The following is an 18463-nucleotide window of genomic DNA, read 5'->3' on the forward strand; positions in this document are numbered from 1 at the left end:
TGACCTCCTGGGTCCCCTTTTGTGCTCCACAGAGCCCCCGCTTTGGCTGCACTTATGACCCTGTGTTACCACTGCCTGCTCCTTTGCAGATCTCCCCAACCAGGCTGTGGGGGAGGACAGGACTGGGTCACCGTAGTGTCCCCAGCACTTGGCACAGTGCCTACCACTCTAGAGGTGTTCAATAAATAGGTGTGGAAAGAAAAAACAAATGAGTAAGCACAGCCCAAGGTCAGGGTCTGGCATCCTGTGCTTTCAGCTGCAGCTGGCCCTGAATGATCGAGTGAAACAGCCACAGGTGCTATGGCAGTGCCCGGGAGAAGTCCTGCCCTCTTCCCATTGTCGGTGCTAAGCAAACCAGGCAGAGGTAGAGGAGGAAGCCTCCGCAGGCAGAGAGAAGGGAGAGCACCTGGCAGCCATGACCTCCTGACCCAGGCCGGATGAGTCTGATCTGGCCAGGGTGTCCCCCCAGTGCCCTCTGTGTGGCCTGACCCCTCTACCCCCATCCCTGCCAGGAGAGCTGTGCGATGAGGTGATCGACCACTGTGTGCCCGAGACGAACCTGTGTCAGCATGGGGCCAAGTGCATCGCCCTGGACAAAGGATTCAGGTAAGACTTCGTGCTGGCTTCGTGCCTGAGAACCCGGCCTCCAGAGGTCTGGGTTTGAGGCAGAGGCTGTGTCACTCGCTCCCTCTCCCCTCCCCTCCTCCCTCCCTCCCTGCCATGTGCTTTTCTGTATCTGAACCAGATGTGATCTAACTCAGTCTGTCTGTTTCCCTGTGTGTGTCTTTGTCTCTTTGAGGGTGTCTCTCTAAGTCCCCATAGATAGATTAGATAGATACGTACACACAGATACAGATACGTAAACACATATCCCCTCTTTCTCTTCCCCCACTCCCCTGCCATCTCTCTCCTTCCCAGAGCTCGAAGAGTGGAGCAATCCACTGAGGAAGCAGGGCCTGAGGGTATTTGGTCGCCTTCCCTGTGTGCAGCCTGACAGCGGGTGCCCCACGCCCGTGGGTACAGCAAGTTTGCCGGCTGGTGCACCTGTGGGGGTGGGGCTGCAGGAGCACGGACTCCATCCAGCAGCCGTGGCCATTGGTGGAGCTGTCTCCATGGTGAGCAGCGGAGCCAACAGGAGCCAGGGGAGCGCGTGAGCACTTCCCAGAGTGGCTGGAGAGGCTGCCTCAGGAGAAGGCCACCCAGTCCTTGAGCCCGAGAAGCAAATGGCACTCCCGGGAAATCCCTCCTGGGCTCTGTCCCCACCTCTTTCCTCCACTCTCCCTCATGAAAATTTGTGCCATTGCCTCTTCCGGAGTAGATCCTGAGATCCTGGAGACCTGGGATTTTTCTGACATGGAGAGGGAGATCCCAGAACCCTGTGGCCAAGAACAGTCCTCCGTCCCCTGAGCCACCTTCTATATGCAGCTGCCCCTCCCTCCTCCCCAGCAGTGTCCGTCCACCTCCAGAGGGAAGCCTCTAGCACCAAAGAGTCAGGCTTTGGGGGAACAGGCAGAGAGCAGAGCAGCTGGGGGCCCCAGGATGGGCCCTCAGAGACACCTGAAATGATCCCGCAGAGCCTCCCATGAGTGTGAGGGTCCTGGGTCTGCAGCGCGGTGCTGGGCTGACCAGCCTCTGCAGGGCAGCAGCTCGTGCTCCAGGTCTAGATGGGTCTGGGAGCCGCCACCACCCTGAGTCTGTCCAGTTCTCAGTCATAAGGCAGAGAGTTCTCAGACGCTGCAGTGTTTGAGATGATGAGTCTACACTGCAAAGCTTAGGACTTCATAGAAACCTGGGGTCTAAGAAAGCCCAAGGCTGATGACATCATAAAATCACAGAATCTTAGGAATTTAGAATTGTGGACTCTAAGAGTTGTAGAATCTCTGAAACTTGAACTTATCAATGCTTACAATCCAAGAATCATGGGTTCTCACCATTGTCCGCACCCAGCCCACAGGTCCTCACTGTGCACAGTGCTGTGGGGTTGTAAGATGGGTTTGATTCCTCTCCTTAAGGCCCTTCCCATGGGCCTAGGGGAGGCAGGTTTGACACAGAGCAATCATTTAGAAAAGAAGGAATTTCTGGGCCCTGTGATTCTGGCTCTGAGCGTTGCTAGAGCAGAGAAAGGAGCCCTCCCCTTCAGAGAGGGAGTGTGAGGTGACCCTGGAAGGGTGGGTGGAATTTGGATGGGCTGAGAGAAGGAAGGAGGGCCCATATGTAGCAGTAGAGTCCAGGTAAGTAAAGGTGAGAGGGGGACATGAGCATGTCCTTTCTCGTGTTTTCCTTTTCCATTTTGACATCGGGAGCCGAGAGCTTATCACCAGGGACAATGCAAGGTGTGTTAGGGCCTCTGGTTTTGCTGAGACCAAAGGAAGCATCAGCCCTTCCATGTACCCAGCCCGTTCCAATGCACCTCAGCTGCCCCATCCTTCTCCGAGATGTGCCAGGTGGGACTTGCAGGCAGTCGAGTTACCTGGGGGTGAGGGATGCCCAGGATTTGACTTCAGTTTAAGGCTTCTCTTTACCAAGTGCCAGACACCGTGAGGGGGCAGAGTGGAGTGAAGAGCCAGAGGGGAGGGAAGAGACACGTAAAACACGCAAACTTGAACCCAAAGCAGAGCAGGCTAGACTGGCAAGCAAAGTGCTTGGGGTGTGCCCAGGAAGGGGCAGTCAGTGGTGAGCGGGGAATGGGAGCTATGAAAATGAGCAGAATTGCCAGATGGAGAGGAGGTAAATGGCCCCTGGGCTGAGTGGGCAAGCTCAGAGGATGCTGGCTTGAAGGAGCCAGGTCAGAGGTGGTCCAGGGTGCAGGTTGGGGTGACGAATGCTAGAGTTAAAGCTGCCAGGTTGTCATGATCCTCTGGCACTTGTTCCTAGAAACCTCACTGTCTATTGTAATCAAGGCCCCTTGGATTCTAAGACAAAATAGGAAAGAAAGAAACCAGTCTAGCTTTCAAAATCTTGAGCTAGTTTATTTATACATAACGTCTTCTAGGAGAAATTATCTTGAGGGCTACAGGCCAGCTCAATAATGTTAGCTTTTTGTTAAAATGCATTTAAATAAAAAATTCCTTCTTCCAATGCAACATTTTAGCATTTTATGCCCCTTGTCTCCTACCACCAAACTACTCATATCCCAAGGCAGTCTCTAGGGGTATTAGCAAGAGATTTGCAGTCAGGGCGAACTTTGCCCAAGTTTGAAGATCTTCCTCCTTGGAGATCTCCGTGTATGCTCTTCCAGTGGGATCTCAGTGATGGGCAGATAGTAGCCCGTAAACACTGAAAGTAATAGTAGCAAAAACAAAGATCACAGTGACTAGCACGTACTGAGAACTTACTCTGTGTCGGGCATGGTGCATTATCTCATTGGTGACACCCAAGGATCTTAGAATGTAGAAATTGTTACGCGCGTTCTCCGAGGCTCGCCGGGGTGAAGCAAGCTACCTACACACACACCTAAAGAGGGGTGGGTTGCACATCAGTCTGGGCCTGACTGATTTCTCAACTAAATCCAGACTCCAGATGTCCTGCAACCGAGGACAGCACCTGGTTACTCCCCCTCATTGCAGAATCAGTAAATCCAACACATTAAAATGCATAAACCTCACACCTCACCCGGAAGAAAGACAAAGGCAAACATTTGAGAGCAGTAGGGAACGCAGGTGATACCCTGGCTGCTTCTCTTCAGTCTGCAGAGAGAGGTTGCAGAGCTCTTGCTGTTGGAAGTGAGGTCCACGAACAGCAGCATCGGTATCACATGCGAGCTTGTTGGGAATGCTCGTCCCCAGGCCCGGCCCAGGCTCCTTGAATCAGAAGCCGCATTTTTAACAAGATCCCTGGGTGTTTTGTGTGCTCATTAAAGTTTGAGGCCCCACTGATGTGGAGAGGACTGTGGCATTAAAAAGAAGAATGTAAACACAGTTGCCTCCAGACTTCTGCTTAGTCTGGGAGTGAGGACAGCTTCCCTAATTCCTATTAAAAACTTCATCAATAGCCTTGAAGTCTATGCTTCAAAAAAAAAAAGAAAAAGTATCCTGTGAGTATTGGGCAGCTGTCATTGTCTTGGAGAAGGCAAATAGCTTAAGTTGCTCTGCAGGTACGTTTGACAATTCCGGAGGCACAAGCACAATGCCTCCCAGGGCCAGCGTCACCCAGCGGCAGAGGGTGGACTGTGGTATCTGGCGCACACGCCCCACAAAGGCATTCCCAGTTTGTTTGTTTAAAAGATTCTGGCTGAACGTGGGCTATGATGTATAAGTTTGCAAATTCTGGTGCAATGGTAGGTTACATATTTCAAATTTGCCAGTCAAATGGGCAAAGGTACATTGATCAGATATTAGCAGATTTCATAGTTTCTGAGCATAGGCCCAGTACATCCTCAGATTCCAGAACTTGTCCCCCTAGGGGGACAGTTCTTACTTAGCCATAAATCTGTAGCCTGCACCATGCTCTGCCAACCTCAGTGATGTCAGCGTCCACTTGTGGGTCTCATTCCACTTGTGTCTACTCCTAAAGAGCAGGAGGGAGGACCATCCCTTTGCCTGATTCCTCCCCAGTCAGGCTCCTTCTGAGACAACTGAAGCCTTCAGAGCTCTGGCTCCCCCTCCCTCCCAACCTCCCTGCCTGTGCCACCCCCTCCTGCCTGTGCCACCCCCTCCTCTGTCTTGGATAGGCTGTGGCTATTGTAGTTACTCTGCCCAATAGGATTCAGCTGGTGGCTCAGAGAGATGCACAGGCTTTGCCGGAGGCACGAGAGCCAGTAAGCGTTGTGCTTAGATGTGGCTGTGGTTGCGCCCAAGCCCCTGGGACCCAGCCCCTTGGCGCCTTCAGGTCTGTTTGTGTCCTGGGGTTTTGGTGCAGCGTTGGCCCAGACAGAGGAGCACAGAGATGCGTGTTTCTGGCCCACACGCTCCGAGGCCGGTTTCAGCCGGAGCAGCTTTCTCTGGGCAAGTTGGAAACGTGAGCCAGCAGGGACAGGGTGCAGCTGCCGACGTGCTGCTCCTCAGGGAAGGGCTGGATCGGTGTGCAGGGCCTGGGGTGGGACAGCAGCACCCATCCTCTCGCCTGGGGACTACAAGCCGTTTATTAAGGCATCAGCAACTGTGCCCTTGTTATCTCTGCGGGGAAATGAAGAGGCAATAAAACGAAATCGGGGGGGGGGGGAGTGCAAATAGCACCACTCTCCGCTTCGTGGTCGTTACCGTCTTCTACGTATCACGTTGACTGTTTACTCAGCGTTTGCCCAGTGCGTGCTGCAGAGCACATCATTTCATGTTTAAAGCCACCATATGGGGCAGAGTTATTCATCATCAGTCGCATTTAAAGATGAAAAACTGGAACACTCTCCAGGTAACGAGTGCCTGATCCGCTTAGAACAGCAACCGACACGCTGGGCGTGAACTAAAGATTATCCCTCCACAGGGGCCTGGGGACGGGCCTGCAGTGCTCCCTGTGCTCCGGTTGCTTCCTTGTATAAAGGGTAAGAGCCCCCCTTACAGGGTCCTGGGGGGCCTCAGGGACACATTCAGTGAAAGGTGCTTGGCGCGGTGCCTGACACAAAGGAAGAGCCAAGCCAGACGTCAGTTCCGGGGAGAAAGTGGCAGATCCGAGCCAACAAGACTGCCCCCCACCTGCTGGGGGCAGGGGCATGAGAATGACCGCCCGGGAGCTGGCCCGGCCCCGAGGAACAGCCTCTCTCTGCCTGTGTTCCAGGTGCGAGTGTGTCCCTGGCTACAGCGGGAAGCTCTGCGAGATAGACAATGACGACTGCGTGGCCCACAAGTGCCGCCACGGGGCCCAGTGCTCGGATGCGGTCAATGGCTACACGTGCGTCTGCCCCCAGGGCTTCAGGTACGGCAGAGGGCACCTCACGAGGAAGACAGCCCAGGCCAGGTGGCAGGGGCGGGGCTGGCACCGATGGGCTGCAGCAGCCGGGAGGGAGCCCCAGGCCCAGGCGGCCCTCGCCCTGATCATGGTGACACCTACCTTCCCCTCACTCCTTCTCAGCCCTTACGCTGTGGAGCAGATGTTGTTGATCCCATTTTGCAGATGGGCAAAGGAGCTACCTGGGGCAACTGCACGTGGAAGTTGGGCTTAGGTTCCAGTTCACGTGGTGTCAAGCCTGGGCGTGATGCCACCTAGTGGAAGATGCCACCATCTCAAAGCCCAGCTTACAGGGTGGGGACAGCCATGTGGCTCCTTTCTAGGCTAGAGAACACGAACATTATGCTGCCCTGGTGGCAGAAAGACGGACGTCAGCGGGAGGATCTGGGGTCAGCCTCCAGAATCAGCGAAGCCAGAGGCAGGGGAGGAGGCAGGCGCTGGCCAGGGGTTAGGAGCTGTCTGCAGGGGCTGTGGACGAGGGCCTGCATTCAACCCTAGCCCCACTCAGGCCGGAAGGGAAGGGCAGGGGGAAATTGGAGGGGAGGCAGGGATCCCCTTCAAGAAGGGTCACACTGGGGACAGTTCTGGGTACATCAGTACTCACTGGACAGCGTCAATGCAAGATGTGCCTGGAAGGAACTTGAGAGTTCTCAAGGCCAGCGTTTCTCAAAGCCCGATTGAAACCGTCTGCATCAGACGGTTGTGAAAATACAAATGCCTCAGCCCCATCCCAGAGCTACGGAGTTAAAATTGAGGGATGGGGAGCAGGGGCTGGGAGTTTGCCCTTTTTTAAAAATTGTGATAAAATACTTGCAACATAAAGTTTACTATCTCAACCATTTTTTGAGGCTGCAGTTCAATAATAATAAGTACATTCACAGTGTTGTGCAGCCATCCATCTCCAGAGCTTTTGCATCTTGCAAAACTGAAACTCTGTACCCATTAAACAAGAGCTTCCCATTCCCTCCCTGCAGCCTCTGGTAAACTCTGTTCTACTTCCCATCGCTGTAATTTTGACTATTCTAGGTGCCTCCTACAAGTAGGATCATACAGCAGTTGATTCTGCTTTGTGACCGGCTTATTTCACTTAGCATAACGTCCTCCATATTCTATACACATAGTAGCATGTTGTAGCATGTGTCAGAATTTCCTGCCTTTTTGAGGCTGAGCAATGTTTCATTGGATGGATATAGGGCATTTTGTTTATGCACTTACCTGTCCCTGCATGGAAATCTGCACTTCTAACAAATTCACCCCAAGCAATTCCGATGAAACTGAAATTTGGAGACTTGTACTCTAGCCCAGGTCTGTTATTTTATTTTCATTTTTTTTTTTTTCTTAAAGACTGGGTCTCACTGTTGAGTTCCCCAGGCTGAACTCAATCAAACCCCTGGGCTCGGGAAAAGAGTCAGTTAGTAAGTCAGTGAGTCAGTCAGTCTGTCTCTCCACTCGCAAAGATAGACCTGTTTCATTTTATGATAAAAAGCCACTTATGTGAAACTGCAAAAAAAAAAAAAAAAACCCTGGGCTCAAGAGATCCTCCTGAATTACTGGAACTACAGGCGCTCTACCGTGCCAGGCCCAACTCCATTATGTTAAAAATGGGAAGACCGGGACTTGGAGAAGGAAAAGGACTTACCACGGGTGGTGGCGGGGCTGCGCAGGACCCTGGAGCTGGTTCCAGTTCCCATGTCACTTCCCGCTCTGCTACAGGTTCTTTGGCCTAAATAACTGTGGCTCCTCTTGGCTGTTCTCCCATCCTCCCTCCCCCGTTCTTCACCCTCCTCCTAGCGGGCTCTTCTGCGAGCACCCCCCGCCCATGGTCCTGCTTCAGACCAGCCCCTGCGACCAGTACGAGTGCCAGAACGGGGCCCAGTGCATCGTGGTGCAGCAGGAGCCCACCTGCCGCTGCCCCCCGGGCTTCGCCGGCCCCAGGTGCGAGAAGCTCATCACTGTCAACTTTGTGGGCAAGGACTCCTACGTGGAACTGGCCTCTGCCAAGGTCCGGCCCCAGGCCAACATCTCCCTGCAGGTGCGCCCCACCCCAGCCCGCCCTTGGAAGGACCTCAGCCTGCCCCGAAGCTCTGATTGCTCAGAGAATAGCTGAGATGCCCCCGGTTTTAGCAGTCCTACTCTCCCCCAAGTGTCACCAAGGACAGCGCTGAGCTTGAGGGCATCTGGACCACTCCATCTGGAAAGGTCTATAGAAAACTCCTAAACAGCTCTCGCTGCAAACAGCAGCCCCCACTTCCAGCCTCATTCACTCATTCCTCTAGAAAATATTCATTCGACTATTATGTGCCAGACACCGTGCTGGGTGATGAAGATTCAATGGTAGACAGGACAGATGAAGCCCCTTGTCCAGGGCAAAATGGCAAGGAAAGGGACAGTGACAGCCCTGGGTGCTGTGGGAGCACATAGGAGGGGCAATGACCCCAGCCTGCTGGGAGGAATCAGGGAAGGCTCCCCAGAGGCAGTGATAACTAAGCTGAGATCAGAAGATGGGCAGGAGCGTGCAGGACTGAGGGGACAGGGAGAAGAGCAGGGAGTGGGGGGCTGTCAAGCCTGAGAAATCGGCACGTGCAAAGGCCCAGAGATCCAAAGAAGCAGAACAGTTCCTGGGAATAGAAAACCATTTACTGTGAACCTAGTTCTTTTCTAACTTCTAGGCTCCTTACCTGTGGGCCTGAACATGTTCATTCCAAACTGCATTTCTGGGCAACCTAAATGCTATCCCAGCGGGTGAGGAGATGGCAGAGAGTGTGTATGATGGAGAAAGAATGGGCAATAGGCGCGCTGTGGAGGGGGAACCCCAGACACGACTAGGGGCTGTGGGCCAGCTCGTGGCCCCTGCCCTTGGGTCGGGCACCTCTGGGTGCTGCTGGGCACCAACTGGGGCTTGGCCCTTCTTTGGGTTATGGCCATGTTAGCCCAGGTTTAACCTGGAGCTTATGGAGAAAATACTCATTCAACCAAGATCTATGAGCCCCTCCTATACGTGCCAGGCACTATTCTAGGCACTGGGGTTACAGAAATGCACACAAAGTTCAAACTGCTTCAGCTCATGGCGCCTACAGCCCAGTGGACGGGCCTCTGCGGTGAGGGTTGACCCAGGCACAAACGAGAAGGAAGCTCTGTTGCCATTGTCCGCTCCTGCCTTCCTCCCTCAGTCCCACCCACCCGGGGACCCGATTGTTGGGTCCCCACTAGCCAGCGTAGCAGCACCCGTGTCCCTGATGTCCAGATGTCCCATCAGACCCACCTGCTCCACAGCCCGTTGCTCAGGCCCGACGTGGCGGGCGATGGGAGCTCAGGGACCCATCCGAGAATCCCATCCCTGCAGCCAGGTGGCTGGCAAGCGAGTGCCTTCAGGGTAGCATCGCTGAAACCAGAGACTCTCAGCCTTGCCAGTGCTTTAGAATCACCCGGAGAACTTTCTAAACCATCCTTGCCTGCACCCCAGCCCTGAGAGATTCATGTGTACTTGGGCCGGGGTGAAGTCCAGGCACCAGTATTTTTAAAATTCCCCCAGATGACTCTCAGAACAGTGCCTGCTCCATCCTACACATTGGATTAGATGGTAATTATTAGCATGTTCTTGATAGTTGTTATGCTTGATGCGGAGAAACTGAGGCCCCAGAGCAGGGCCGTGGGCAGGATCGCTGAAGCGGTTTGCTCAGTCGGCCTCTGCTGGCCTTGCATCCCGGCCTTGCCTCCCGGGGACTCGCACACTAGCTGAGGAGGGAAGATGGACGGGAATTCAGACCCGGCACAGGTTCAGCAGCCGCCACCTGGGGGAGAGCTTGGTCAGGGGGGTCGGGGAGGTTTGGCCTCAGGTAAGCCCTCACACGCATGTCCTGGCCACTCTCCCCAGGTGGCCACCGACAAGGACAACGGCATCCTGCTCTACAAGGGAGACAACGACCCCTTGGCGCTGGAGCTGTACCAGGGCCACGTGAGGCTGGTCTATGACAGCCTGAGCTCCCCTCCAACCACCGTGTACAGGTAAGGACCCCCCTTGTCCCCACCCGCCGCCCGCGCCTCCACGCCTTCCTGCCTCTGGTCCTGCCAGAAGATGCCGGGGTGACTCTGTGGGCTCTTCTCGAAGCCCCCACCCCACCACACATGCACACACGTCCTCCTTACACGGAGCGTTTAGGGGTGGAGGCGTGTTGGAGGAAGAGGCAGGAGAGGAAGGCAGGCCCCCAGGATGGGGGTGGGGGAGATGACACCTCATCAGCACAAGATAAATGGCCGGCTGGCTACTGCGTGGAGCTGGGTGCTGCGGTGGGGACGGCGCTGCTTAATGAGATGCCCTTTTCCAAATGTCATCCTAATCTTTTATTAGTTTAAGAAAGACAGCAGGGGCCGATTAGCATGCAACTCAAGGGGAGGAAATTGGAGGGCACTGAGGGAGCAGGATACTCCTTAAGTGACTTTCAAACTGCTATCAAGGGCAGTTTTTCCTAAACTTCAGCCCTTGCAAGAGCCGCCCTAGATTGTGCACACTCGTGTGGCAGATGCACTGTTACTTCACACGCCACCGAACGTCAGCTTCCAACTGCTCTCGTTAGAATTTAGCCTCTTCTTAAGTAACATCATCAGGGGAATCGCCGAGATGCTAGTTAGATAGATTTTTTTCCCAATTCTCAGTAAAATACCAAATAACTATGAAAATAATTTACTTTAATTATCAATAATTTAGAAATGTCTCTCTGTGTTACCTCTAAAATCATGTAAAACCATCAGTGCAAGGATTGCTAAAGTTGGGGAAGCCACAGAACAAGAGACAGGCCACACTTCCCCCTTTGGAAGCAAGAGCACATTTCATGGGCATTGGTGCAATTTTCAGACCTTTTTTTCCCTCATTAACTCAATCTTTTAAACGATCAAAATTTTATATTGAACTTAAGAATATCAAATACACAGTAGCAAAACTGCCCTACAGGGTTGCAGGACACACAGTCGCCTCCTCCACACACACTGTCTTCAAGGCCCTTGAGACTCCTCCAGAAAACCCAGTTTGAAAACCACTGGTTCAAACCAGTGGTTCTCAAAGTGTAATCCCTGAGGCAGCAGCGCCAGCATCATGGTAGAAACGCACATTTTCAGACCCTGCCCCAGAACTACTGAATTCGAAGTTCAGGGGAGTTGGCCCCAACAAATCTGTGTTTCAAGGAAACTTCCAGGTGATTCTAATGCACAGAAGCACCGGTTTCCACATGAAAACTTCCTGGAGAAGGAGCAGTTTGAGTTGGGTCTTGAAGGAAGAGAAGGACTTGTGTGAGCAGAGGGTGGCCAGGACAAGACAAGGTACAGAAAAGGGCGTTGACCAGAGCAGAAGGCTCATGGTGGCAGGTGGGCAGGGAAGAGGCCAGCCAGGGTGGGACAGTCAGGCACAGGGGACACCAGGAGAAGGGGCTCACCCCAGAAGCCCTGTGCTCCAGGAGTCTGGGCCTCCTAACATCGGCGTACCTGGGGCCAGAGGTCCTGGGCCACGTGTCGCAGATCTAGGTCAAGTTGCTCACCCTCTTCGTGCCTCGGTTTCCCTCCTGTATACTGTGGGTAAAAGCAGGATGCACCTCCTAGAGTGGTCACTGAGGATTGAAATAACTCTTGAGGGGAAGTGCTTGACAGATTGAGCCTTTACGTGGACAGAAGGTGAAAGCCAGGCTTCCAGAAGCAGCTGGGCCCTGTCCTGAGCGTGGGGCCCGCCCGGGCAGAGCCCAGCCGTTCCCCTCCACTGACGCTGGCTGTCGGGGTGGTGACTTGGTGGTGAAGAGGGGATGCTGCTGGCAGCAAGGTTGGAGCACGGAGCTGTCCTGAAGCTCCTGTGAGGGAGTCACGAGGTGTAGCAGGCGGCCCTGGGGAGATGCCAGGCTCCACCTTAGCCTGGGGGGAGCAAATGAGGGATGCACAGGCAGTCCTGGCCTGGCTCCTCGTGCTGAGCCTGTGACAGATCTTTAGTGCCCTTCACTCAGCCCAAAGTCTCCAGAAGTCCCATATTAAAAATGGTTTTGCTTCCGAATACTTTCCTCGGAGGCAGCCCCGTACCCGCAGTAGCGCACTCACTCACCAGACGTCTGTCGGCAGCGGGTTTGGGCGAGGCCCTGGGCTAGGTGCAGGGGACACAGAGTTAAACACGGCCCACACATACAAACAGGCAGCGGGTACACAGCAGAATAACATAGTTCTCGCTGGAGACGCTGGTGGCGTGCTGCGGGCACACTGCAGCTGGAGCAGGTATTTTGCTTGGAGGACCACGGAAGGCTCCCTGGAAGAGGAGGTGATGTTTGAGCTGAGGCTGGACCTATGGTGCAGGAGAGTTTCCACAAGCTGAGCACTGGGGCAGCGCAGTCTGTGTGCACGGAGCCCGCGCTGGGCTGGGAGGCTTAGCAGACGGCAGGGGCTGAGCTGACCCGCAGCTGAGGGGGTCAGGAGGCCATTCCAGCCAAAAACGTGAGATCTCCTCAGTGTCACTGTGGCGACTTCCAGCCACCTAGAAGACCCAGAAAGACCACCTCGGCCTCAGGGCCAGAGCCAGGGGGCGAAACCAAAGCCGATCTAATCAGGGGAGTTGGCAGCCTGCAGCCTTCTGCCCACTGAGGCCACTGACCAGCCCCCAGGGTGAGGATGAACAGGCCGGGTCCCCAGCAGAGATTTGCAGGCTGGATTCCGTGGCCTCCGTCCCATCCTTTCCCGAGTCTATTCATCTGCCCAGCTGTAGTCACAGCTGGTGATGGGGTCACTTCAGGATTCCATTCCAGGCCCCAGGGCAGATACACAAAATAGCCCACCTGAGCCCCTCCCTGTCCTAGAATGGGGACAGACTTCACTATTCCTTGGTACCAGCTTTGTCAGAAGGCCAAACTCACCTGCCAGCAAGGCCAAGCGGCCAAGTAGGTAACAGACGTGGGGAAGTGGGCTGGGGTCCGATAGGGAGTGGTGGGGACTGTGGTAGCTGGAGGGTACTGGCCCCGCCTGAAGGGGCAGCTGACCTCAGCTCCAGCAGAGGGAATGCAGATTATCAAGAGAAGGTGGAAAGTCAGGGTTTCTAGGTGAAATATGTCAGTTTTTCAAGGTTGGCCATTTCAAAACACCACGTGGGAGCTCTATTTAGCACAGTGCATGCTCCCGGGTCTTAATTACCACAGTCCTCTCCACTGCCAAGGTCTTTGTCGCGTTTGATCCTCAACATGAGCCCCAAGGAAGCATCATCGCTCCTATTTTAGGGATGAGAAGCCTGATGCTAGAAGCCCAGGAAGTGGCCGAGCTGGGATTTAAATCCAAGTCAGGCTTCCACCAAAACCGGCTCTCCCACGGCGCTGGCTCTGGGGCATGGAGGGCGGGCCAGGAGGGAGCGTGGCGCCTCCACCCACCGTGCTGCCGAGTCGGGTTGCTGCAGTGGGCTTGTGAGCGAGGCTCTATCGCCACCTAGTGGTCCCCGCTCAGCAGCCAGGTGAGCGGGACTGGCACCTGGAGGAGTGACCATCCTCATAGCTCCCTTCCTCCCACTGTTGCGTAGGGTCCTGTGGCTCAGGAGACTTGGATTTCAGTCCTGTCTCCACTTCCACTTTAAGACTTTGTGCGAGGCACCTTAAGTCTCCATAACTTATGTCGCCTGTTGCTAAAATGGAGAAAAAAATTGTGCTTAGCATAGAGTCGCACCATGTCTGGCCCCTACTAACACGTGTTCACCACTGTTATTAAAAGCAAAAGAGAATAAAGGGCCATGGGCCACTCTGGCCAACGCCTGTGGTCTCCCCAGTCCCAGGCAGGAGGCGTCCGTCCGCTCTGACACCTACAGCACTCTCCTCCTCTGCTTGGCGCTGCTTCAGTCTGACCCAGCGGCTACCGAGGGAGACCCTCGGAGCCCCCTTCTCTCCCCTGAAATCCCTAGATATCTCCCTGGGAGACGAATTACCGGGGCTGGGGACCACAGCATGAGCATTTCTTTTAGAGTGAACAGCACGTTCTGTTTTTTCAATTTTTTCCTCTTTTTTGGAGCAATAGAGCCATTTTCCTATTGATATTTTACTTCAATGACCAAATTTTAAAAAGGCAGGGGGCAAATAGAAATAAAGCCATTCTCATTTAGGGATAGTGGTAAAAATAAAAAAGCTTCCATGCTGGTCACCCCCAAACCTCTAGGGACCCACAGTTCGAAAAGCACCACAGTTCGAAAAGTAGGAATTATTTCTAGAAGATCCTGGTTAAGATGTGCCAGGAGGAGGCTCCCTGGTGACCCAGGAGCACTACCGGCATAGGCAGCATTTGGGGAGGTTTGGATTTGGAATCAGCCTTGATTTTGAACCTCAGTTCTACCACTGCAGCGTAGCCTTGGTCAAGTTTATTGAGGTTCCTTCCCTGTAAAACAGGGCTCATGAGAATGCCCTCCTCAGAGATGGCAATGAGCCAGTGGAAGCGTCCAGAAACTCAAAGCCCTGGCAGCTATTAGGTTGAGAAATCAGTAGACAGGTTCTGCCAGGGCCCAGTAATCTACTGCCCAACCCCGGTCCCTGCCACACCCAGCATAAGGGTCAAGGAGTCATCATTTCCACCTTTTACTGAGCGCTTATGCTAGGTATGGGGGCCATGCATTGCCCTTTAAAACCCGGTGTAAAATGAGTGCAAAACTCTTTGCACAGAAGCAGAAACTGGGACTTACAGAAATGCTATGACTTGCCCAGAGCCCCTCAGCTGGAGGACCCAGTAGGATAGATACCAGATCTCTCCCCCTGCACCCAGCATGAACTGGCTGAGGATTACACCTGGAGGAAGAGAACTGCCAAGGACCCGCCCAAGTGGGCATCAGGCGAGGCCTTTCATGGAGCCAGGCGCGAGGCCACTGCGGAGCCCAGCACTTTGTCTGGGGCAGGAGCCAGTGACCACACGATCCTCTCTGCTCCCGCCAAACTGCTGTCTCCAGGCCAGGTGCCCTTGGAGGCCATGCAGCAGGGCTTGAGCTGGCCGGAGGGTTGCAGGAAGAGGAGAAGGAAGAGGAGAAGGAAATGGGCTTGGAGCCAGCCGCCAGGAAGGAGCAGTGGCGTGTGCCCCCTGTGTCTGTGTCTGTCGTGGGAAAAGAGCTGCCCCAGCTCCCTGAATCATAATGTGGGCTGGGAATGCCAAGACCACCCACACAGAGCTGCGGCCTCTTGACAGCTCCCTTTCTGCCAGGTGGCTGCCCAGCATCTGTTGACACACCTCAGGGCTGGGGAGCTCATTTGCATCCAGACGGTATCAGTTTACAGGATGGTTTGAGGATGTATCTGCATATTTTTGCAGGCATGGTTGGAAAACTGTGTGAGGGCTCAAAGTCACAAGTTTATGGTCACTGCACACCCACCTTCACCCCCCACCTGCTTTCACCCACCTCTGTGTCTGCGGGATCACAGCCTCTGCCTTGTCCTCAGCTCACGGCTTGGAGCCGCTGGAGGCTTCTGAAACCGAAACAGGGCAGGGTGCAGTGGCTCATGCCTGTAATACTAGCATTTTGGGGGGCTGAGATGGGAGGATCGCTTGAGGTCAGGAGTTTGAGACCAGCCTGAGCAACATAGCAAGATGCCGTCTCTACAAAAAAAAAAAAAAAAATAGAAAAATTAGCCGGGCATGGTGGTGTGCGCCTATAGTCCCAGCCACTTGGGAGGCTGAGGCAGGATGGCTTGAGCCCAGGAATTTGAGGTTGCAGTGAGCTATGATCATGCCACTGCCCTCGTGCCTGGGCAACAAAGGGAGACCCTATCTCCAAGAAAAAGAAACAGCTCTATCTTCACAGGGCTTACTGGCTCCCCAGCATGCAAAACCAGATCCCCCATGGATTCTCCTACCCGCCACTCCACCCGGACTACCTGATTTCTTGGCCAGACCTTACATTGATAAGGATAAGTTGGTCATTTGATTTAGAGGAAAAGCTAAGGAAAGTGGAGTGTGAGCTCTGTGAGTGTGGGACCCTACCTGTCCTGTCTGCCCCTGATTCCCAGCACCTAGGACAATGTGGCCCAGAGCACACTTGGTGGGTGGGTGGATAGAGGCTGGATGGACGGGGAAGAGAGTAGGTGGATAGATGGGTGAGTGGATGGATGGGTGGGTGGATGGCTGGACAGAGAGGCGGGTGGGAGGTTAGATGGATGTGGGAGGAGAGATGTCCCGATGGATTTGAATGTGTCCTCTATGTCCCCCTCTGTCATCACTTTCTCCCAGGGATCAGCATTAGAGGCAATGATAGGTTCTTATTTAGAATGTTAATATCAACAACACTAATAATAATAACTGCTCACATTTTCCCAGTAATTTAGCCTACAAAGAACTTTTTTTTAAAAATAGAGACAGGAGGTCTTGCTATGTTGCCTGGGCTGGCCTCGAACACTGGGCTCAAGCAATCCTCCCACCCCAGCCTTGCAAGTAGCTGGGACTACAGACATGTGTCCCACACCTGGCTACAAAGCACTCCCATGTATCTTCTCTGATTTGGTCATCACAATAATTCTGTGAGTTATTCTCCCCCTTTCACAGATGAGGAAACTGAGAACAGGGGGTTCTGTTCCTGTGATTGGCCGTGGTCTCACCCTTTCTCCACTATACCCCAGCTTCGCCTGTCTTCTCTTAAGCATTTCCTGCTGAAATTTCTAACTTTGAGTCAGTTACTGACACTGTCCCTGCCTGCCCAGATAATCAGTGCCCCCTCCCTGCTGGGACCCTCTTGTTGGAGCCAACAGAGATTGACCAGGGACATTTCAAGGAGAGAGGGAGCCCCTGTATTTACCTCCCACACCTGAATGGATGAGACTGAGCTCTGCCTACTCCTCAGAGACCCCCTTTCTTCAGGGAAGGAGGAGCTGTCGCATCCCCAAACTCCTGTCATCTCTCACCAGTTTCCTCCCAGCCCTGCCAAGGGTAGAGGACTGGAAAGAGCAGGACTTTGGAGTCAAAAGTTTGGCCTACAAATTCTGTCTCTGGCTAGTACCAGCTGGGTGACCTCAGACAAATCACTCAACCTCTCTAGGCCTCAGTATCTTTATCTGTGAAATGGGCTATCTGGCACCAACTTCATAGAATTACCATGAGGCTCATATAAGAGCCATGTAGCACAATGCCTGGCCCGCCTAAGCCCTCAGCACGTGGCAGCTGGGACTTCCGGGGACAGCCTGCAGAAGGGGCATATACAGGTGGAGTATCCCTTACCCTAAAGGTATGTGACCAGAAGTGTTTCAGATTGTGGAACATTTGCATTGTACATAGCAGTTCAGCGTCCCTAATTGGAAAATGTTCCAGTGAGCATTTCCTTAGAGCAGCATGTTGGTGCTTAAAAAGTTTGGGATTGTGGAACGTTTCAGATTTTCACGTTAGGAAACCTGGACCTTGGTTCCAATCCCTCAGCTCTATCCTTTATTTACTGTGGGGCTTTGGGCAAATTGCTTAACCTCCCCAAGCCCCTCCGTTTCCCCATTTCTGTAGTGGGGAGAACAAACCCACCTTGCAGGAGTGTGACAAGCCATTATTTCCCCAAACGTGCTGTGCACACCACTGGTGGCACATGAGATGAATTTAGGTGTGACAAAGTATTAAAATTTTAACTATGAAAAGATTGATTTCGTAGATACTGGAAAAAATATATAAAAATCACATCAAAACATTTTTTATTTCTTGCTAAGCTTATAGCTTTACCGATACTTAAGGGTGAAATAGGCCAATGAAAAACATGTGTGAGTAAATAATGGTCCAGGCGGTGTGCGGGCAGAGCAGAAGCTGAGAAGTGGTCTGAGGATGCAGTTTGCTGAGCTCTATGGAATGACGGAATAGAATGCAAACAATGATAACCAAACGCCTTGCCTGACGCTAGGCTGGATCTTGTGCTGGCAGGAAACAAATGCTGTAAATGACATTATTGGGTCCACTGAAAAATTAGAATACAGATGATAAACTAGATAAAAGTATAATGTCAGTGTTAATTTACCAACGTTGGCAACTGCTGTGCCTATGTGAGAGAGCAGCCCTGTCCCTGGGAAACGCACACGGAGGTATCTACGGATAAAGTGTCATGATGTAACTTACCTTTAAGTGGTTCAGAAACATCATGTGTTTGCATGTATGTATATGCATACATACACATGTATGTGTATGTATATGTGTGTGTATGTAATGGAGAGAGAGAAATCCTAAAGCAAATGGGGATAATTATGGTAGAATCTGGGTGACAAGTATTTTCCATACTGTTATTTTGCCAACTTACGTAAGTTTGCAGTTCTGTGTTATTTCCAAATGAAAAAAACTAAAGCAACATGCAGGTAACACAGGTCAGATTCAGGCCCAGTGCCCAGCCATGGAAGGCAGCAAGTGAACTCTCTGGCTCTCTCCCTTTCTCTCCTGCCCAGCGTGGAGACAGTCAATGATGGGCAGTTTCACAGCGTGGAGCTGGTGATGTTAAACCAGACCCTGAACCTGGTGGTGGACAAAGGTGTGCCCAAGAGCCTGGGGAAGCTCCAGAAGCAGCCAGCAGTGGGCATCAACAGCCCCCTCTACCTTGGAGGTAATGCTCTCCTCCCCTGCCACCCCCAGGCCCACTGCCAGGGACTCCCCTGCCCTT

The 18463-nt window shown here is 53.2% G+C and overlaps 1 protein-coding gene across 1 annotated transcript in view; it reads left to right on the top strand.

Annotated features, from left to right (window-relative positions):
* The window catches only part of SLIT3 (slit guidance ligand 3), a 574724-nt gene that overhangs the window by 549457 nt on the left and 6804 nt on the right, over positions 1-18463 (top strand). Inside the window, exons 29-33 of the mRNA XM_045551207.1 lie at positions 513-606; positions 5710-5847; positions 7672-7912; positions 9755-9885; positions 18252-18406. Coding sequence (XP_045407163.1) covers positions 513-606; positions 5710-5847; positions 7672-7912; positions 9755-9885; positions 18252-18406 — 759 coding nt within the window. The remainder of the gene's footprint in view (positions 1-512; positions 607-5709; positions 5848-7671; positions 7913-9754; positions 9886-18251; positions 18407-18463) is intronic.

Source organism: Lemur catta, chromosome 5 (genome assembly GCF_020740605.2).
Source record: "Lemur catta isolate mLemCat1 chromosome 5, mLemCat1.pri, whole genome shotgun sequence".
NCBI classification, from domain to species: domain Eukaryota; kingdom Metazoa; phylum Chordata; class Mammalia; order Primates; family Lemuridae; genus Lemur; species Lemur catta.